Source organism: Bos javanicus, chromosome 16 (genome assembly GCF_032452875.1).
Source record: "Bos javanicus breed banteng chromosome 16, ARS-OSU_banteng_1.0, whole genome shotgun sequence".
In the NCBI taxonomy this organism is placed as follows: domain Eukaryota; kingdom Metazoa; phylum Chordata; class Mammalia; order Artiodactyla; family Bovidae; genus Bos; species Bos javanicus.
Window position 1 is genome coordinate 62,115,782 of NC_083883.1, and position 21,306 is coordinate 62,137,087.

A 21,306-nucleotide genomic window follows, 5' to 3' on the forward strand; every position below is an offset into this window, starting at 1 on the left:
GAGCAGCTCTTGTTACCTCACCATACATTTGGGAAATTGTGTTCCTTTTAGACCTTCAGGCTTCTTTACCGGCTAATCAATCAGCAAATATTTGTTGAGTGACTTCTGTGTACAAAGCACTGTTTACATTACTATTGGGTAAATCACCCAGCAGGGAAATTGGCACCCCTAAGAAGCTATATTTGAAAAGGGTCAAAGGAGCGTGGCTTAGCCATTTCTTGTTGTGGGGATTCAGGGAAGGGCAAAGTCACAGAGGCCTTTATCTAAATAGTTATTTATTACACACTTGCCTTCTGCCAGGCACTGTGCTAAAGGCCTTTATTGGCCATTACAGGCCTTTAGACAATCTTTGTGAGAAGACATCTGAGCAACAGATAGTCCTGTTTAAAACAAAACAGTTAAGTAACTTGCCCAAGATTACACAGATGCTGGAGGAGGTTCTCTCTTTTTTTTATGTATTTATTTTTAATTGAAGGATAATTGCTTTACAATATTGTGTTGGTTTCTGCCGTACATCAGCATGAATCAGTCATAGGTATCCATATACGTCCCCTCCCTCTGGAGTCTCTCCCTCCCACTTCCCACTTCATCCCACCCCTCTGTGTTGTCACAGAGCCCCAGTTTGAGTTTCCTGAGTCATACAGCAAATTCCCACTGGCTATCTGTTTTCCATATGGTCGTGTATGTGTTTCCATGCTGTTCTCTCCATTAGTCCCAGCCTCTCCTCCTCCCCGCCCACCCCTCCCCAGCCCCGGGTCCGTAAGTCTGTTCTCTGTGTCTGCACTGGAGGAGGTTCTTGCACCCAGCTCCTCCTGACTTTTTAGAGCCAGGCCAGGTGGTGAGGCGGGAGATGGAGGAAGGGTAACGCAGGTGAAGAGCGAGGAGATGAGACGTGTGAGACGTGGGTGCTGAGTGACAGCGAGCGGTGTCGGTCCCTCCCTTTCTCTCCCAGGTGTGGCCCTCGCATCCTGCTGGTACCCTTGCGCTACTGGTGTAGAGCCTGGCCCAGGGCAGCCGCTCACTGAACACCCCTGCAGACTGGGGACATGAGCCTCACGGGATCCCCATGAGGCCGTGGGGAGCAGGGCTTCTGCTGCTCCCATGGCTCCCCTTGACTCAGACCCAGGGTGTCAGCCAGCATGAGGCACAGGGAAGGCATTTTGGCCATGTCATGGTCTCATGGCCCAGAAGCTGGCATCAAGGGGGAGGGGACGTGGTGGGAACAGCCTAGGCCGGGCTCCGGCTCCCTGAGTCGGAAGGACTCCCTAGAGACTCAGGTGGGATCGCGTTCTGACCTCTCCACCTGACTGGCCCCTGTGGCTGGGGCAGGCCTGGCCTCTGCCTGAATAGAAGCCCAGGCTGCATCACCCTCCGAGGTCTCAGCCATTCCCCTTGGCAGGAGTGGGTATCAGAGCTGGAAAGGACTTGAGAGACCTTCATCTCGGCCCTCTTTGACCTGTGAGGAAACAGACCCAGAGAGGAGACGTGAGGTGCTCGTGGTGCTTCGGCCAGTGACAGCCGTGAGCAGGCCTTGGGTCCAGTGCCCCTTCCCGGTCTTGTGAGTGGGGGCGGGGACGCTGCCCGTGACTCCAGAAGGGGTGCACCCCCCTCACCCCAAGGTCTCCCTCTCCCACCACCCCAAGGTCTACAGCTGTCCCCTGCCTACCCTAACCTCCCCTCTCAGCCCCTCCATTTGCTCACTTACACTCTTGTCAATGGAGAGATTACTTTGCCAGGGCAGTAATTGAATAGAGAGGAGGGCTGGGCTGAGTCTGCTGATTATTCGGTGTTAGGCCTGCAGGTTGTGGTATTAAGTCACCCAACACCTTAGAAAGCCTCCTCCACCCAGCTGTGTTCCTTTTTGACAGCAGGGCAGCTTCCCTTAAATGTGGCTTAGCTTTACCAGCGGGGCACCCAGATAAGGCCGTCTTTATTCCTGGTGCTGTTACTAGAATGATGAATCGTCAGACCTGCGGTGACTAGTGTCAAACCAGATCTGTGTAGGTCATTATGGCTCATTAAGGTATTGACATTGATATTCCTGAGAAACATTCCTCAGCCTGGACTTTCCCAGCACCTGACTGGCCCCAGCCTCCCTCTCCCCCTCGGGCTGGGGCTGGTAAGAAGAGGCACTGGGTTTCCATTTCCTGGAGGTAGAGGGAATCAAGGCATAAAGAGAAGAGTCGCAGACTTCCAGGAGCCAGGAGCTAGAACTCCCAGGCACCACCACCACGCCCCCCCCACCTCAGCCTTCCCCATTACTAACACCCTCCCCATCCCATCCCCTCTGAGCTTCCTGGCTGAACAGAGCAACTTTCTGTTGTGTCCTGGGCCCTCTCGAGACCAACAGAGAGGCTCAATCCTGGGTTTTCATCCCATATTCACCACTGATTAGTTATGTACCTTGGGCACAGTTATCTGATCTCTATTTTACAGTCTAAGAAAGCAGGTCTAGAGCTAAATACCTTCTTACTTTTTCATAGTGGAGTTGTGCACATTAAACTACATAAATAAGGCATGCAATAACCTAACATGCCTGATATCATCATCTGAGTAAGGGCTGAAGTCTGTGATATTGACCAACCCTCGTGTGTTGCAGAGAATGGTGTGTAGCTAGAAGAGGAAACCGTTTTAACCATTCTCTCTCTCATGGAGAAGGTTGTGATCAGAAGTGAAGTGAAATTCGCTCAGTCGTGTCTGACTCTGCGAACCTATGGACTATACAGTCCATGGAATTCTCTAGGCCAGAATACTGGAATGGGTAGCCTTTCCCTTCTCCAGGGGCTCTTCCCAACCCAGGGATCGAACTCAGGTCTCCCGCATTGCAGGCAGATTCTTTACCTGCTGAACCACCAGGGAAGCCCTTTGTGATCAGAGCAAATGGCAAAAATACAAAGGGAGTGTCTTGACCCTGGTGAGGTAGAGGGACGAAAGTGGGTTTTTGGGTCTGGTAGGCCTTGGGCCCCTTGGAGACCTCTTGGTCCCTGTCCTCATTTGGCGACCAAGGGGAAATGGTGCCCGGGGTGGTGGTGGGGTGAGAGAATCTGGAGTGTGTCATGGGTGCTCATGGAACACTAGCTTTGAGTCCTAACCAGCCCCCCCTCCCCGCCATCCCCTGCCAGTCCCTTGAGAGCCTCATTCCCCAGTGAGCAGCAAGTTTGAGTCCTAACCCCACCCCCTGCCACCCTGCTTCCAGTCCCTTGAGAGCCTCATTCCTCAGCGAGCAGCAAGCAACAACTTGGCCTGAGGGAGAGCGTCTTGTAGTCTCTGAGAGGAGAGGAGCAGCTGAGGCCTGCTGTCCTCGGTCACCCTGCCAAGTGGCCCTGTGAGACCCCTGGCCAGGGGCCCTCACTGTTGGAAGGACTCAAAATTGTCTCTCTTCCACCCTTAGATCTAATTGACTTGTTGACTCTCTTGAGAACAGCTGGATCTTTCCTGGGGGTCTCCCCAAATTAAATGACCAGAGCCCTAGATACAGAGCTGAAGAAGCCAAACCTGGAATGTGCTAGATGACCCTGTGGGGTGACTTGTACTTCTCACACTTTGCTGGGCCTCCCTTGGATAGGAGAGGCGCCAGAGAAAGGAGCTCTGGGGTGCTCTGTCTGTGATCCAGGGCACCATCCCGTCCCTGAGCAGTTTGCTTCTCCTGCAGGTGACGGGCATTAACCTCACTCCTTACCTGAACCTGAGGATAGAATGTGGCTGGGAGATGTTCCAGCCCTGGAGTGGCCCTTGCGTGCTACGTTGCTCAGTCATGTCTGACTCTTTTCAACCCCACGGACTGTAGCCTGCCAGGCTCCTCTGTCCATGGGATTCTCCAGGCAAGAATACTAGAGTGGGTTGCTATGCCCTCCTCCAGGGGATCTTCCCCACCCAGGGATCAAACTTGGGTCCTGCCTTGGCAGGTGGATTCTTTGAAGGAGCCCTTGGACAGGGGTCAGTTGTGTAATTCAGTTAATAGTCGCTGAGAACCTATTGAGTTCAGGATAATGCGGAAGCTTGGCAAGGAGGGTTCAAGGATGGACAGGCTGTGGGATGGACAGGCTTGGAATTGTGTGGTGGAAACGAGCACAGCGTCCTGAGCCTTGGGCTTGGAAGGTGACTCTTTCTAGGGGAAAATCCTGTTCCAGTTGAGTTGTACCTGACAACTGGAAGTTTGTTAGAAGGGTATAGGTGGCCGTGGAGTAGCCTTGGTGAGCATTGTGCTTTTAAGAAAGAAGAAAACCCTCAGAGTTCCTGGGGTATGATCTGGGGAAGTGGTAAGGGGATGCTGGGTGGGGAGGGACCAGACCAAAAAAGGCCTTATGCCTATAGGTTTTCTTCTAGAGGCAATGGGAGCCACCAAAGAATATTGAATAGAGAGTGACATAGATCTGCAGATAGGAAAGATCACTGGAGGCCAGCTAAGCCGGTGACAGAGCATAGTAGAACTTTGGCCAGGAGGGAAATGAGACATTTCATCTGGACAAGAAACCCTGCACTAGCTCACTGGGAGGGTGGTTAGAGGTGAGGTTAGAGATAAAGAACCCAGGAGCGGGAAAAGCAGACTAGACTAGGGAGTGGGCGGGAGGAGACTTGCGAGGGAGGGTGGACAGGACACGGACGATGGTTGGGATTAGCGGTTCCGAGTGGCTGGGCTGCCTGACTCTGTCCCTCCCACGTGGTGCCCACAGTGGGGGTGGGGATGGGGAGAGCAGAGTGGCAGGGAGGGCAGGAGGGCTCCTGTCCCGAGCCTAGCACGGAGCAGACCCTGACCAGTGACCAACAGCCCCATTTGTGCAGGCCACCCTGCAGCTAGATGTAAGACCAAAGGACACAGGCCATTCGGGCTGGCAGGCGTTTGTAGCTCAAAAGGCTGTCTTTCTGTGCCAGGGGAGCCAGGAGCTCCCTAAATGGGGTTCGATGAGATGGGGGAACGTTGGGGAAATGGCATCACAGGCTGGGGCTCACCTGTCTCTGCAGAACACTTCCATTCATGCCCTACTCCCCCATCCTCACGTCTCTCTCCCACCAGGATTCAGTGCCAAGAGGAGACTGCCAGCCAGAAAGCAGAGGGGGAGGGGGGTGGGGAGGAAGTGGGCATTGCCTCTGGCCTGCCTCACAGTCCCAGACCCCCTCCCTTGTGTCACCTCTAGAAGGACCAGCTTGGCAGCTCTGAACCTTCAGAGCCTTTCCTTTGAGGGCTGGCTCAGGGTATGCAGTGGTATCCTGGCTCTTCTGTCATGGAAGTGGGGGTGACCCTGCTCCTCTGGGCATAAACAGTTCTTGGGAGATCCGATGGTTTTTCAGATGTTGTAAGGGACAGTTCTGGGGCGAGGTCAGAGGTCCTGGGTCTTGGGGATGTTATTTGGCAGTTAGTCTCCTGTCATTAGTGGGTTCTGGGTGGGCTGCCTGTGTCACCCTCCACCACACCCCATCCTGTGCTCCAGATGGTAGGTGAAGGGCCCTGTGGGGAAGATGTGGGCTCCCCGAATCCCCGGGCAGGCTTGCTCCTTCCCTTACGTGCCCAGAAATGCCCATGCTGCAGGGTGCTGTGGGAGTCAGCCCAGACCCCCTGCCTGCACGCCCATGCTGGCCCCTGCCTGCCTCCCAGCAGTGCCTCTGCAGCCCGCCTGGTCTGTGTACACGCCCTCACAGTCCACCTGCTCCTCACCTGCCCACCCCGTTCCCTGCTTCCCTGGCAGCTTGATGACTGTTGAGGCTCCACTCGACTCCCACCTTTCCTGCCAGGCCCCTGCATGGTCCTCAGGGCTGGTCTCCCCTGTGGCCACATTCCTCCAGGGCCCTGTGCCACTCAGCGTGGTACCACCCTTCCATTGCCACCTCACGGTCTGTGCAGCTTCATGTGCCTGTCTTCCCACCTGGCAGGAGCAGCCTCACCATAACGTTGCACTTTGGTGGGTACTCCCGGGGCAACTGACCTGGAGCCGGAGCTCGCGAGGCCTGCCTGGTTGATGAGTTTGTTTTCTGTTTCGTAGGTCCTGGGCTGCGGCCCAGATCGGTGCCATTGTTCTCTCTGCCAGTAAGTTCCAGCAGAGGGAGACTCATGGCCTGGGGCCTGACGAAGGAGCAGGGTGCCCAAGCAACTGGCCTGGGGTGCTGCTCGACTCCTTCCAGACCTGGCCTCAGGGCTTCTTTCCCAGCGGCTCTAGGTCCCAGGTGTCTTCGCCCGCCTCCTCTAGACCTGTGCCTTCATCTCTGGTTGGGCAGCCGGGCCTCACCGCCCTGTGTCCCACCCACCCAAATGGGGCTGACAGCCAGCACCTTTGGCCACAGAAGCCTTCACCGAGGGTCCACTGGGGAATTCAGAACTCCTGAGGCATGCTCTTCACCCTTCTGGAGCTGACCCTCTCTAGAGGCCAGCAGTGGCTGAGGCAACTTCCCAGAGGCTTTTCCCCAGGAGGGCCAGGCTGGTCTCACACCTCCCTTCAGCCCCTGTGTCCCTCCTCCACCCCCGAATAATGGAGAAACACAGATTGCCGTCCTGAGTAGGCTGCTGGTGCTGGGTAACTGTGCCCTAAGCACAGGCTAAATGCAGAATAACCCAGCTATCTCAGAGGCCCTTTTTTGAAGAAGGGGCGACCTTTCTCCTTAGAGCTTCTGGGACAGGCACTGTGGGCATTGGTGGGGATGGCGTGTACTTACCCCAGGGTTTTGTTTTGTTTTTGTCATTTCAGATTGGAGGCCGGCGCTGAATCTCGCTGCTCTGGACTGTGCTGAGGAGACCAACAGCGCAGTTTGCAGAGACTTCAACATCCCTGGCTTCCCGACCGTGAGGGTGTGTGACTGGGAGAGGGCAATGCGGGCCTAGGGAGGAGTGTCATTGGAGCACTTTGCCGGCTGCCCCGTGCTTCCCTGGCATCTGCCCGGCTGAGCTCCGTGGGGGTCCTCCCAGGCTTCTGGGCCTGACCTCATTAGATCCCAGCCCCTGGAGTCCTGTGCTTTGATGAGACACCTTCTCTAGAGGCAGAAAGGCATGTGAACTGGGAGGCAGAAAAGGAAGAGGCTCACGTGGTGTGTGACCTTCTCCCCTTTATAAAAAGGGGCTGGCTGTGTGTTGTCGTGTTGGGACCCACAGATTTTCGCTGTGAAAAGTGATCATCCCCTAGGTTGATGAGAGCTCCCAGCTCCTGGGAGCCTCTTTCCAATCAACTCCTTCCCCCGCCCCCACCCCCCGACCTCCCAGCCTTAGAGGGCTGATCTCAACCATGTAAAACCAGGGTTTAGGCTCTGACATACCTGGGGGCAGGATCAGACTCAGGTGACCTCATGGTCTCCCCAAAAAGGACCCGAGAGACACTGGCAGGCCTCATCTTCCTCAGGCCAGTGCCTTGAACCTGAGTGTCTCAGAAGTGACCTGTCTGGAGAGGCTTAGCCCCATGCCTCAGGCTGCAGGGATACCCATCACAGGAGTCGACACATGACGGCCCGTCACCTGGCTCTGGCTGCAGGCAGCATGAGTGCTCTGATGAGACCTTGCCTGCCCCCCACAGGGCATCAGCCACTTAGTTAGCATCTGGACGCCTTCCAAGGCTCTCACGTCAGAGGCCCTGGGAAGCCCAGAGCAGCAAGGCTGTGTGCCCTCCTCAGGGCTCAGGTCCGGCTGTAATCCAATTAGTTCTCCTCCAAATTAAAGAATCCACATCCGCATCTCTCTCTCCAGCCATAGATAATTAGCCTGCTCCCCCCCGCCCCCCAGAATGGCATCTAGAAAAGCAGTTTCCTCTGCTTCCACTAGGATTAAGCAGGAAATGCCTTTGAAGACTGAAAAGCCAAGCATTGTCCCCAGAACAAGAGATCTCTGAGTTGAGGGGCTTCAGTTGCCAGGTGGAACTGTGAACCATATCTGAGCCTGAGGACACCTGGTGAATTCCTCTGGAGAGTAAGACCCTGGGCTCCTCCAGCCACGTCCAGTTCTGAGTCCACATTCTCCTCCAGCCATTTCCAGCTCTGAGTCCATGAGATGGTCCTGTTCTCATGGCCAGTGACCTCCTGCTGGGTTCAGGGTTTCTGTGGCCCAAGAGAGCTCCCTCCCACACTGCTGTTTACCACTTAGGGTGAGGGCCCTAAGCCCCCATTCCACTGGCCTGGGAGGTGTCCTGAGGCAGCAGCTGCTGCTGTTATCATTTAGAGGAGGCAGCAGAGACATTTTCTATTAACCATCTCTTTTACATTAAAGACTCCCATGATGGGGCCACTCCCCTATCCCCAGCCCCAAGATATGTAACTTGAAATATTCAAAATTATTCTCCAGGGGCAGCATGGAGCCTTCTGTTCTTTCTGATGAGTCAGGGTGAGCAACCCCTTGTGGGAAGCTGAGGAAAAGAGTCAGGGTGATGGCAGGAGTCCCTGTTCACAGGCCAGAGTTTTGGTCCCACTGAGGGTTCTGCTCAGGGGTCCAGCTACTGCCCAACCCCCGGGAAGAGGGTTGGTGATGGGCCTATGGCCAGGTCGGGACCTTCTTGGGGGGTTCCGTGGGGCCTGGCACCTGGGACATTCTGTGTCTGGGAGAGGCTGGGGCTCAGTGGGTGTGAAGGAGGCGGCCCAGCCACACCAGGAGATCCAGAGCTTCTCGGCGCCTACCCGAGTCACGCAGAACACGCAGCCCGGGTGCCTCAAGTGATTCATCTCCCCAGCCGCCCAGCTGGCTGTGGGAGGGGCGCTGGGAGGGCCCCTGAGCGGGGCTCCCTGACCTCTCCTGCCTCCACACGGGCAGCACCAGGCCGGGCCAGGTGGGGCTGGGCTGGGAGTCACCTGTCTATTTCTTCAGAACTCCAGAGACCAGAGTGGTGACCTCTCAGCCCCTCCCAGGCAGCCCGCCGCTCAGCCCTGGCAGGGAGAGGCACTCGGTGCCCTGGCCTCAGGGCTCTGGGCCAGGGTGCGTGTAGTTCTAGCTACTGGTGCATCTCAGCTCTAAGGCCCCAAGCAGTGGCTTTCAGATCTTGGTACTGTGGCCAGCGATATTTACAAGGAGATCCAGAAGTCGATTTGGATCCGTTGTCCCTAAAAGCAGTCGTTTCATAAAACAATGTTCTTAGTAAGTGCAGTACACATTGATATTTTCTATTCTATTTATTAAAAAAAAAAAAAACTGGCTGTGATTCACTAAGTTGATTTTACAGCTTACTGCTAGATTGCTTCTGGTGTTTGGGAAGCACTACTCAGACTCCAAATCTCCAGAAATTCTGGCCTCCTGAGAGCCCAGTGTGCCTGTGAGCAGCGTGGCTGGACTCCCTGGAACGCAGTGCAGAGCCCAGAGGTGGCCCTGGCTGCCAGCCGGCCAGAGAGACAGCCCTGGTCCCCTGGGGACTGGGGCCCGTCCTCGCCCCAACCCACGAAGGCTGAAAGCTCTAAGATGATGAATAGGCCGAAGAGAGAGTGTTGCTGGTGTAAAGGGGACAGGCCCACACAGGAGTCTGGCCACCCCCAGTGACATGTGTCATTGTCCCTTTCCTCTGCTTCCTGCCCCTTGTCACCCTGAGCAAACAGCTTCCACCAGCCCATCCTGTTTAGCAAACAGCTGGCCCTGCAGGGCGGGCCAGCTGCATCAGGGCCCAATCAGATGGGAGCTTGTGCCCAGCTGGAAGAGAACAGAGGTGAGGGAGGGAGGGGATAGCTGGAAGCAGGTTCTGGCTTGTGCTTGGGGACCTAGAGGCTAGAACCTGGGGTCAGGGAGGCTTTGCCATGAGTCACAGGAGCGCCCCTCAGTGGGTAATGGAACAGTGCAGCCGAGGGCCTGGCTGGGATCAAGATTACAGGAAGCAGCAGCCTTGCGTGGGAGCAGACAGAAGTCTTCCCTTTGCAAGATTCTGAGGAGATAATCGACACAAGTTCAAATCTTGGCTCCCCTCTTACTGTGACTCGAAAAGTTGCTTAACAATGCCCTAGCCACCGGCCTCAGTTTCCTCCTCTGAAAAATGGGATGATAATATCTCCCTAATAGATCGTTGCCACGTGTGAAATGAGGTCTTACATGTGAGACTGCCAAGGCACTGCGGTGTTCACCAGAGTTCCATGAATCTTAGTGGTCTTCTTTCCGGTTGCCCATGGGCTCATGGTAGCCCCTCTGTGATGCTGCATTTGAGGCAGTCCATCTGTCAGCAGCTGTGGAGTGAGTGTTTTCTGTGGATACAGCCCCGTGCTCACCATTGCAGAGAAGCCAGGCCTGTAAGCCACAGCCAGAAAGATAAGCAAGGCTGGCCAGACAGGAGAGTGCTGTCCACAGGGCACTGGAGTGCCCAGCTAGTTGCCAGGCAGGGAGCGACATGTCTGTGGTGAACGCAGGGGAGTTTGGGCTCACTGAACTCTCCCTCCCACGTCAAAGAGCCCTTCGTGCGGGAGGAGGAGCACCCAGAGGAGGGGGACTTCGGCAGGATGTGAAGGACAGATCAGGTTTGGCTGGGAGGGAGGAGGAGCATGGGCAGGGAGGATGTGAGGGCAGAGGCTGTGGGCAGAGCCATGTAGTGAGCTGAGAAGGCTGATCTGGCTGGAGCAGAGGCTCCTGTGGGGGCTGAGGCAGGGCCCCGGGAGGAGGGAGCCCAGGGATGGCCCGTCCTGGAATTCAAGGCTGGGAGTAGGGGTTGCAGTCTGGGCTATTATTTTGTGTCTCTCGTTAGATGGTGAGATGTCAGGGAGCTGGGGCACAGGGATCAGAAAGATGTCTCTAGCCTCTCCAGAGAAGGAGATGGGTCTGCTTTCAGCAGTCACTCATGCTCTTCTAGGCATCTTCTCCACGGACAGTCCACAGGGTAGGAACCGTTAAGCTTGTGCATATCTTACAGGCTTACTGTAAGACATTTGGAGGTCATTTTCCTTAAAACTTGTTTCAAAGGCTTGGACTCAGTGCCACTGATGGTTGCCACTGGCAAGTGTACTTCCTGCTTAGCCTTATTTGCCCCCTGGGAAGGCAGCTGTTCCTGGATAGGTTGGCAAAGACCTGCCCAAGGCCATCCGGTCACCCGCCTTTGGGGAGATCCCCATGGTTGGGGAAGGCAGAAACTCCTGGGCAAAGTGTTGAGAGGAAAGAGACTGGGCTGACTGCTCCTGGAGGAAAGAAAACTCACTGCTGGCATCTTAATGGCCTGTTTCCAAGGAAGGTGGTGGTTTCCCTTGGGTACAGCACATGCCTCCAACAGCTGACTTAATAAGGATGCATATTAATAAGAGGACAAAAATGTGCCCTGACTCGATTTTAATGTGATTTTTACATGAGCTTCCAAGCTGATCAAAGGGCAGAGGTTCTCTATTCAACTGAACAAATGTCTTTTGAGGGTTTCCATGTCGTTGACACTGTGCCAGGCACTGTGGGGCTTGCAGAGGTGAAGAAGCTGTCGTCCTGCCCTCCCAGTTGGGAGGTGGATGCGTGGAAAGATCAGGTTCAAGTTCAAAATAGCTGAAGTGTAAGAAATAGGGGGCCAGTGGGAGGTAAGTGTGGGTGGGGGCAGATCCTGGAAGGCCTCGGATGCTGCGAGTTCACACTTTATTCCTTGGCAGTAGGGCGTGATGGAAGGGCTTTTTAGGAGGAGTGACGTGATCAGACCAGAACTGTCCTTTAGAAATCCTTGCAAAATGGCGGTGAGGTGATGGCTGGAGAGTGAACAGATGGAGTGTATTACTGATTCTAGGGCATGAGTCGGGGCACAGGTAGAGACAGTTGTAGTGGTCCCGGAAGTAGGGGGTAGGCCCTACTTTAGACAAGGCATCTGGTCTCGAGAACTGCAGAAGTGTCACAAAGGTCAGGTTCACAGAACACAGGGCTTGGGGGAGAGAGAGGTCCTGGGCTGGGTGGCAGGGAGGAGCTGGGCGTAGAAACAGGTTGGGGGAGGGCTGACTCAGTCTCCAAGAGTGTATGTGTATTGAGGGAGGGGTGCCAACATCTGGAAGAAAGAGAAGTTAAGACAACTGAGGCTCTGAGGCAGGGTTCAGGTCACAAAGCGTTGGGACAAAGTAGATGACGTCAGCCAGGGAGACAAATAATGGGTTTGTCTGTCCATTCACCCGTTTATTCACTCGTTCATTCAAAAGCAGAGACTGAGCCCCTCGTTGGTGACAGTGGCTCCCTGCGCTTTTTAAACAGCAGAGTGCCACGGTCTGATGCATGGCGGGAGGAGAACTGGGGCAGGAGATGACAGGGGCCATGGGCACACGGGAGGAGCCCAGGACGAGGCTGAGATGAGGGCAAAGGGAAGGCTGTGAAGATGACCACAAAGGCCTGGGTGGTGTCAGGCAAACCAAGGGAGGGTGATGACATGAGGTGGAGAAGGAGAGTGTCGGGAAGACGTGGCCCAAAAAGCCCTGGCTGAGGGGAGGAGAAGCAGGCAGCGGTGGCGACAGATACTGCAGAGAGAGTAGGAAGGGCTGGAAGGTCACTGGACGGCCAAAGAGGTCAGCCTAACTTTCCTGGAACCCTCACAGCTGAGTCGTGGGGGCCTGAGCCACGGCTGGCTTCTTGGGAAGGCAGAGCACACTGTTCTGAGAAATTTGGCGGTGCAAAAAAATGGGACATGCCACAACTGGAGAAGCCTCCATTCCCATCCTTCATCCCTTCCTGTCCCTTCTCTTTTTTTTGACTTTTTAAAAAAATAGATTTGAGTCTATTTGTAGGCTTAGCAAAGGAGCTGGTAGACTAGGGGAAAAGTGAAAGAGAATGATCGATAGGAAAAAGTTCCTCTAGAGTGTGAGTTGCGGGAAATAGCACTCCGGCGGTGACATTGTTCTGGAAGGTGGCTGGGACAGAAGGGGCAGCTGTGTGAGGGGAGCTCTTGGAGTTCCCGCAAGCCCCTAACTCAGGCCCCTGTCTGACTTCCCACTGCCCATGGCTACGGCCTTCAGAAGGCTCAGCTTGGGTCTGGGGGGCTCACGTTTGATGGAGGTCATGCCAACCCCCTTTTCATAAGGCCCCTGCTCAGATCTTGGAGACCTGATGGTTGAAGAAGAAGAGTCACCACACTACTCTTCAGTAATGGACAGTAGCAACTATTGCCACGGAAAAGCCACATGGCTTAAGGCGTCATGGTGTCAGTCATGTTTTTACAGCTATGGAAGCAAGTTGAAATCTGTCCTGTCTGTACAAGGACCACATCACTCTGCGTAACTGCAGCTGTAGAGGCCAACCTCTGGGATATTATTTGTGAGCAAACCAAACCCCCAGTAGGTGTGTCTTTTATTTTGTTTCTGAGAAACAAAATCAGCCTATAACATGCCCTCTCTACTTGATCTCATGTCATAAGCCTGGAAAAGTGTGCTCGTTTTTACAAGTATAAGGATGGCATATAGTTTTCTTAATTCAAAGTATATTCAGTATCTACAAAGAACACTATTGGGAATACAAGTGGCATGTGCCAGTGAATGGTTTTCACCCAGAATAGAAGTTTATATTAATGCTGTAAGTAGAGAGAGGATAAAACAGGGTTCAGGTCCAGGGTCCAGGTGAGGTCAGCAGGAGCAGATTTCAGGTGGCGAGAGGTGCGTGACTTCTCCACATCTTTGCTGTTCACGGAGGAGAGGCGGGCAGGTGGCCTCCACATTTTAGTTTTCTACCTACAAATAGCTAGAACAGACAGGTCCAGCTGATCGGTGTTTCCTAGTATTTAAAAGGAACAAAGAAAGGGGATGATGATGTTAACACGTGTTGATTTCTTGCTGTCTGTACCAGGTACCATGCTAAGCACTTGAGTTGTCATTGAATTGTCACAGTTCTCCAAGGTCGACAAGTGTCATCCTCATCTTAAAGATGAGAAGGTTCAGAGAGGTGGACAGATTGCCCAGGGTCACACAGCAAGAGCGTAGTAGAACCAGGCCTTGAACCCAGGCCTGGTAGACCCGAGGGCCTGCACTCAGGCACCAGCTTGGATAACCGAACGGCAGTGCTGTTGGAGACGGGGGCCCAAGATGGCTACAGGTAGCCCTGAGGTTGGGGACCTCAGGAAGAAACCTCTCCCTAGCCCGCAGGCTCTCCCTCAGGCAGTTAAGTAGCCACCTGTCAGGACGACCCAACTCCGTTCCTCCTGAGCCCAGGCCGGGGTTCTGGCTGCTCTCTGAGACGGGAGCCTGGGTTCTGAGGTGCCCTCCTGTGTCCTCTCTCCCACGGGGGTGACAGGCTGGCTCTGGGCGTCATGCGAATGGGGAGAGAGTTAGCCCGGCCCATGTGTTACAAGGCTTGTTTCCTCAGGGGCTCAAGCCTACCCTTCAGTAGGACTGAACTGGAGACGCCTCCCTTCTGGAGTGTCTGCCGAACCAGGCTGAGAGTCCTTGGAGGCCAGAGACGCCAGCCTCTCTGCCCCTCTTCCAAGATAAGGAACCAGGACAGATGGCCTCCAAAGGCCGCTGACATTTTCCAGGGTGGGGCTGGGGGTATGAAGTGACTTCACTTTATTTTTTCAGACGGGCCTGCATCATTTAGTCACAGAGGAGCTATTTACTAGTCCTACATGCTGGGTCCCTGAGCTTCGTAGAAACAGGCCGCCTCCAGTCAAGTGTCTGAGCCACAGCTTCCCCGGGGTCTCCAGAGCTGTGGGGGCAGGGCTCGGGCGCAGGACACTGGGGAGAGGAACCTGGGTGCTCTCCAAGAGCAGACACCTCCTCCTCTCATTTTACAGACCAAGAAACAGGCTCACAAAAGTCATTTCCCCATAGCTGCCCCGTTGAGTAAACAGCTGGGCCTCCACAGCCCAGCTGCTGTGGCTGTGGTACTCGGAGCTCCACTGACTCCTGCCTGTGTGTTTGCTTCCAGTTCTTTAAGGCCTTCTCCAAGACCGGCTCAGGAACCACGCTCTCAGGTGGGTGTCCCGGCTCTCGGGGTCCCGTTGGCACTGTCCGCGTCTTCCTCTCCCTCCTTCACCTGGGCTTCTACTGAGAGGGGAGAGAGAGCCCAGCAAGGTCTGAAGGGGGAGGAGGGCCCCAGGGAAAGCCAGAGGGATGTCCTCCTGAACCTGCCCTCCCCAGCCAGCCTGGAAGATTCCTCCGGGAAAACGAGGCTGAAGAAGCCCGTCCTGGGAAGCGGGGTCAGGTGTTCCCAGAATGGCCCTTGTGTCAAAGTGGGATGGGCACCCAGAGGAGCAGCCAGACAGCGTGCGGAGGGCTTTTGGGGCTCTCTCTCCTGCCCTGAGGGATGGGTCCCTCTGCCGAGCTTAGGGCCGGGGGTGACCCCCACCTGCCTCACGTGGAGGAGGACTGACAGATGCTTCTTCTTGCTCAGAGCTAGCTCGTGCGTTGGGCCCTTTCTTCTGTGAGGGAAGCTGGGATCTGCACCCTACTCCTCATCCCCTGCCCCCTTCATCATTCCCCTCCCCCATCATCATTTACAGTGGCCGGAGCTGATGTGCAGACGCTTCGGGAGAGGCTCATCGATGCCCTGGAGTCCCACAGTGACACGTGGCCCCCGGCCTGTCCCCCGCTGGAGCCTGCCAGGTAGCTGGGGCCGGGGTGGGCCTGGGGCGGGGTGGCAGGATGGCAGGCATGGCAGTGAGAGGGTGGAGGGGACAGCAGGGCTGGGCAGTGGCTTGGGTTCTCCTGTTGCCTGTGCTGTGGACACCTGTACAATGGGCTGGAGCCCGGAGCCGCTGCGAGCAGCTGGCGGAGGGCTTCCCATTGCTGGAGAAGCCCTGACTTCCTGGGGCTGAGCGCGATGAGAGGGCCCACCCCACCAGCTGGGAAGGGAAGGGTGGGCCGGGATTCTCTGGGTCATACCTGCTCTGCTTCTCACAACCTGTGCTCAGGAACCTTTGAGGAATGAGACAGGATGTCGCTCAGTCTGACACAGGAAGGGTCCCTGAGAAGGTGGGCGTGGGGAGGAAAAAGGGAGACCAGATGCCATTTAGAGGAAATGGGACAGGGAACTGAGAGGCACAAAGCCCTGTCAGATGAAGGTGCTCCTTTCCTGAGCCGTGGCTGTGCCTGGGGGAGGGGGAGCTGACTCTGCGCCCCCCACCCCACCACCCCACCCCCGTGCTGCAGAGCATCCAGTGGCTGGGATTCAGGCAGCCTCCCAGGATTGCCTCTGTTCTAGGAAATCAAGATAACAGGGTGCACAGTCTCTGGCCCTAACTCCCCCATTAGGGAGACAGGGAGATTGAAAATACGAGGTCCTGCCCTTCTGGATGAGAACTCCAGATAGGAGACAGCCCACCTGAGGGGCCAAGAAGGAACAGATGCAAGTACCAGCCAGGACTGCTGGAGGTGCCCAGCTGCAGGACACAGTGAAGGTTCCAGAGGCTGAGAGGGCCTCGGGAGGCAGACACTGGGCTTAGGGCCCTCTAAGTGTGTGTGCTGGTGTCTCGAAAGCTGAGGCCCTGCTGAGAGATTGTGTTTCCAAGTGTCAGTGGCTGTTGAATCCAAGTCACAATGCTTCTTTTATCCTCTTTCCCAATTCTTCATCCTCCCAGAGGGCCTCCAGGAGACCCTGGACTGAATATCTAGTCTTGGTACAGTTTGGGGGTTCCATAAGTAGACCCCATCTCTGCAGGAAACACCCAAGCCAGCCTGTGCCCCGCCCCTCACTTCTGACGTTTCTCAATGACCGTGTCTCTATGTCTCTCTCTCTCATACCCACACTTCCCTCATGGTGCCTTTCGGCCCAGAGGGATCTCAAGAACAGTTGACTGGGTAAACCTGCCAGCCTCTCTCAAAGTGATCCTTCTAAAGAGCTTTAGGGAGGAGGCAGAGATGTGTGATGGAAGGTGGGCTGCCTACTCCAGAAGTGTGAGAGGGAATGAATGGGGTGGGGGTGGGCTGTGTGGACAGCAGCCTGCAGGGCCTGCTCTTCTGCCAGCCTGGGGGACACTTGCTACCACCTCAGCGGCTGTCAGTATCCATCCACCCACTGGGGCACGCTCTGGCCCCCACCTCTCTGGCATTTCGTTTTTACCATCACTGGGCTGGAATCCATTGGCCAGCTGTTGTGTCATTGGATCCAGAGAAGGGAGACAGATCATCAGTTTGAGGATAAAAGTAGAGGCCATCATGTACTGTTACGTGTCTGATGAGGTTCTGCTTTTTTATTGAAATAAGGACACAGATCATTTTTGTATTATGTAATTGTTTTCTGTTGAAACTCTGCATTTTAAAAACAATTTATATCTTAATTATTTGATTTTGGGGGGAATAATAAAATTTGACTTATTAATTTCCACCTTTGTCCTGGGACCCTAGTTTCCTTGTTTTAAAATGAGGTTAAAAAATCTTAAGATAAGATTAGATGGCTTCTAAGATCTCCTGCACCCAGGACTTTCTGATTTTTTAATTCCTCTTTTATGCCTGCTACAGGAGAGGAAAAAGCAAATCTCCCAGTTGGTAGTGACTTGGCACAGACTAAGACTTGTGTCTGATAGCTAATAAACACCAGTCTTTTAGGGGACCAATAAAAACTGCAGTTCTAAGTCTGGGCCGTACCCTGGGCCAGAGCATAGAAATAACTGGTCTCAAAGCTTGCCTCCCCAGGTCTCCTCCCTAGACTGCCCATACTCACTCCTGACTCTGAAAAAACAACCCAAATAGCTTGGTGAAATGAACCAGACATTAGTTTAGGTTTAGGTAACAGAGAATCTTTTGAGAATCAGTGTTTGGTTTACTCCTGCTGGAAGGCTGGTATGGAGACTGCGCGAAGCCTTGTGTGAAAACAGCAGATGTGTGTGGCTGTCCCCACAGTACTGTGTCTGCCAGGACGGTTGTCACCAGCAGTTTTGCTTTATTCTCACCACAGAAAGAGTGACTGCCAGCGGTGTCTCTTGCAGGCTGGAGGAGATTACTGGATTCTTTGCAAGAAACAATGAAGAGTATCTGGCCCTGATCTTTGAAAAGGAAGGCTCCTACCTGGGCAGAGAGGTGAGCTGCCTGCAGGGTTCCTGCATCTCCAGGATAGACATTGTGGGAGAGAGAGCCCAGTGAGATCAAGAGCAGGGCTGGTCCTGTGCACTTCTTAGCCCAGCACTGGCCTTCCCCCTGCTGGCGGAAGCGGGGAAGTGTAGGAGCTGGACCTTTCCGTTTAAAGCCTTTTTGTCCGTTTTGATCTTCCTCTTGGAAACTGAGGGCTTCCCAGATGGCTCAGTGGTAAAGAATCTGCCTGCCAATGCTGGAGATTCAGGAAACTAGAGTTCTATCCCTGGGTCCAGAAGGTCCCCTGGAGGAGAAAGTGGCAACCCACTCCAGTATTTTTGCCTGAGAAATCCTATGAACTGAGGAGCCTGGAGGGCTACAGTCCATGGGATTGCAAGGAGTTGGACACGACTGAGCACACACGTTTGCATGGAAAATGAAAATAATAACATCTGCTATTTATTAAGCATTGCTAGATTGCTGACACATATAGTTGCTAATTTTTCTAATTAACAAAGATGGTCAAATAACAAGCCGAAAATCACACGGCCAGTAAGTTGGTACAGCAGGACTTCAAACCAGGTTTGTCTGCCTCCAAAGCTCGTGTTGTTCCTATGCTACCCCACCCCCAAAGAAGTGGAGTAACAAATCAGGGGGAGGGAACCTCAGAGAGCATCTAGTCCCTCTTGAGGATATGGGGTCCCTTCCCAGGTGAAACAGATAACAAAATCAGGCTGGTTGGAATCTCCACTCCAACATTTATGATCAGTGGTCCTCAACCTTTTTGGCACCAGGGACTGGTTTGGTGGAAAACAATTTTTCCACGAACTGAATGGAGGGGATAGTTTCAGGATGATTCAAACACATTTCATTTATTGTGTACTTTATTTATAATCTAATGCTACTGCTGATCTGACAGGAGGCACCAGTCTGCAGCCTGGAGGGTGGGGACCCCTTACTTATGTGATATGGCTGTGATCGTTAGTCAACTTTTCTGATCTCATTTCCCTGTCTTTGAAGTGGTGATAATTACCTTTTGTCAGAGAGTGGTTGGGAACAGCAGGTGAGACAGCATAGGGGAAGAACCTGGGTGAGTAACTGGCAAAGAGTATGCACTTAATAAAGATCCATCCCAGCCTGCTGTGTACAGCCCGCCATTCTGTGGCTACATCATGAGCTTCTCAGGCCCCTGGGCTTATTCCAGGTCCCGAGGTGGGACAGGCCAGTGCCAGGGAGATGTTCCAAGGCAGTGCTAGGAGATAAGGAGGGGATGAAATTAACACCACTGTTGGATCTGGGTGGTTCTCCTCCTGAAACTCACCAAGCACAGTAGAACACTCTGAGCTTTCTCCAGACCTCTCAGCCTTGAGACGGGAAACATGGAGGTGGGAGGAGCAGGGAGCTTTGCTGAAGGATGCCTGGCCCTTCTGGGGTCCCCTTCCACACCTGGGGTCATGCCTGTAGAGATGACTGATGAATGTTCACTGGAATAGCTCTCCCCACTATATTCCCTCCATCCCTCTAATAACCAGGGGCAGGGGACCCGTGTTCATGCAAAGGCGCTCAGGGATGGGTGGTTTGAGAGGGAGGAGGACACACTGGCCAAGAGCCCTGGCTCTGGAGGCAGATTGACTTGGGATTTATAGCCCAGCTCAGGCACTTGTTAGCTGTGTGATCTGATCACGTGATTTCACTGCTGCGCTTTCAGCTTTTGCCTCTACTATACAATAGGAGTTTGATTTTTTAAACGGATACTTACATACATACTATTTACTGGTCATTATTAGAAGCATTCTTGTAAAATTAATCTATTCAGTCTTCTTAACAGCCCTTGGAGGGGGGTATTATTACAATTTTGCAAGTAAGGAAATGGAGTCTGGGAGAGATTTAGTCTGATCAGGCCAGGATTTAAACCCAAGCAGCCATGGTATTCTGGGCCACCTGGCTTAGTCTCCTAGTAATTGTTCCTATTTCACAGTGAATGTTATTTTTGAAGATTAAACGAAGCAATCTATATATAAAACACAATACATACTCAATAAATACTACCTAATATTATATTTCTCCTTCTTAATGCTAGTGCATTAAGAAGGAGAAATTAAATTAAATCAATTCAGTCGTGTCCAACTCTTTGTGACCCTATGGACCATAGGCTTCCCTACCCATGGGATTCTCCAGGCGTGAATACTGGAGTGGGTTGCCATTTCCTCCTCCAGGAGATCTTCCCAACCCAGGGATCGAACCTGCTTCTCTTACATCTCCTGCATTGGCAGGCAGGTTCTTCTCCCTCTTAGCTCTTTCTAAAAATAAAATCATTGTGTCTAAGTGCTTTTCTGATTTGGGACATAGGTAGAAGTCTTTTTTTTTTTTTTTTTTTTTATTTTTAAACTTTACATAATTGTATTAGTTTTGCCAAATATCAAAATGAATCCATCACAGGTATACATGTGCTCCCCATCCTGAACCCTCCTCCCTCCTCCCTCCCCATACCATCCCTCTGGGTCGTCCCAGTGCACCAGCCCCAAGCATCCAGTATCGTGCATTGAACCTGGACTGGCATCTCGTTTCATACGTGATATTTTACATGTTTCAATGCCATTCTCCCAAATCTTCCCACCCTCTCCCTCTCCCAGAGTCCATAAGACTGTTCCATACATCAGCATCACTTTTGCTGTCTCGTACACAGGGTTATTGTTACCATCTTTCTAAATTCCATATATATGCGTTAGTATACTGTATTGGTGTTTTTCCTTCTGGCTTACTTCACTCTGTATAATAGGCTCCAGTTTCATCCACCTCATTAGAACTGATTCAAATGCATTCTTTTTAATGGCTGAGTAATACTCCATTGTGTATATGTACCACAGCTTTCTTATCCATTCATCTGCTGATGTACAGATATAAAAATGAAACCACATTTTATTATGCCTTTTGCAATTCATTGGAAAGAAAATTACATTAAATTGGGACTGTCCTCAAAGATTTGAGACACGTGGCCTGCACAGTTCCAAGGAGGCAGCATTTGCACGCCTTGCTGTGGGTTGGATGTGGTTGGTGGTTGTCACTCATCATGAAAGCCTCCTCTTGGAAAGACTGAGAGTCTTGCTGGAGCACAGCTGTCACCCAGGCGCATGCCCAGGGCTCCCTCTGCCCAGTGGCCACTCCGCCCCGATGTCCCCCTGTCTCTGCAGGTGACATTGGACCTGTCGCAGCACCAGGGCATAGCAGTGCGCAGGGTCCTGAACACAGAGCGTGACGTGGTGAACAAGTTTGGTGTCACCAACTTCCCGTCTTGCTACCTGCTGTCTCGGAATGGCTCCTTCTCCCGGGTCCCCGCGTGAGTGTCTCTCTACCCCTCTCCCCCATCCATTCCTGTGTTTCTCCTTTCTTCCTGCCTGGAGAGGCCGCCAGCCTTTCACAGGGGCTGATGAGTTCTTTGCCTTGCAAGTCTCCTGAGGAGTCCCTGGGCAAGCAGGGAGCACCCTCTGCAGGAGG

At 53.4% G+C, this 21,306-nt stretch overlaps 1 protein-coding gene across 2 annotated transcripts in view; it reads left to right on the forward strand.

Annotated features, from left to right (window-relative positions):
• Positions 1-21,306, forward strand: part of QSOX1 (quiescin sulfhydryl oxidase 1) — a 41,539-nt gene that overhangs the window by 3,107 nt on the left and 17,126 nt on the right. For both annotated transcript variants that reach the window (XM_061383375.1, XM_061383376.1), the window contains exons 2-6: positions 6,678-6,778; positions 14,732-14,777; positions 15,306-15,408; positions 17,730-17,820; positions 21,003-21,148. In XM_061383375.1, coding sequence (XP_061239359.1) covers positions 6,678-6,778; positions 14,732-14,777; positions 15,306-15,408; positions 17,730-17,820; positions 21,003-21,148 — 487 coding nt within the window. The remainder of the gene's footprint in view (positions 1-6,677; positions 6,779-14,731; positions 14,778-15,305; positions 15,409-17,729; positions 17,821-21,002; positions 21,149-21,306) is intronic.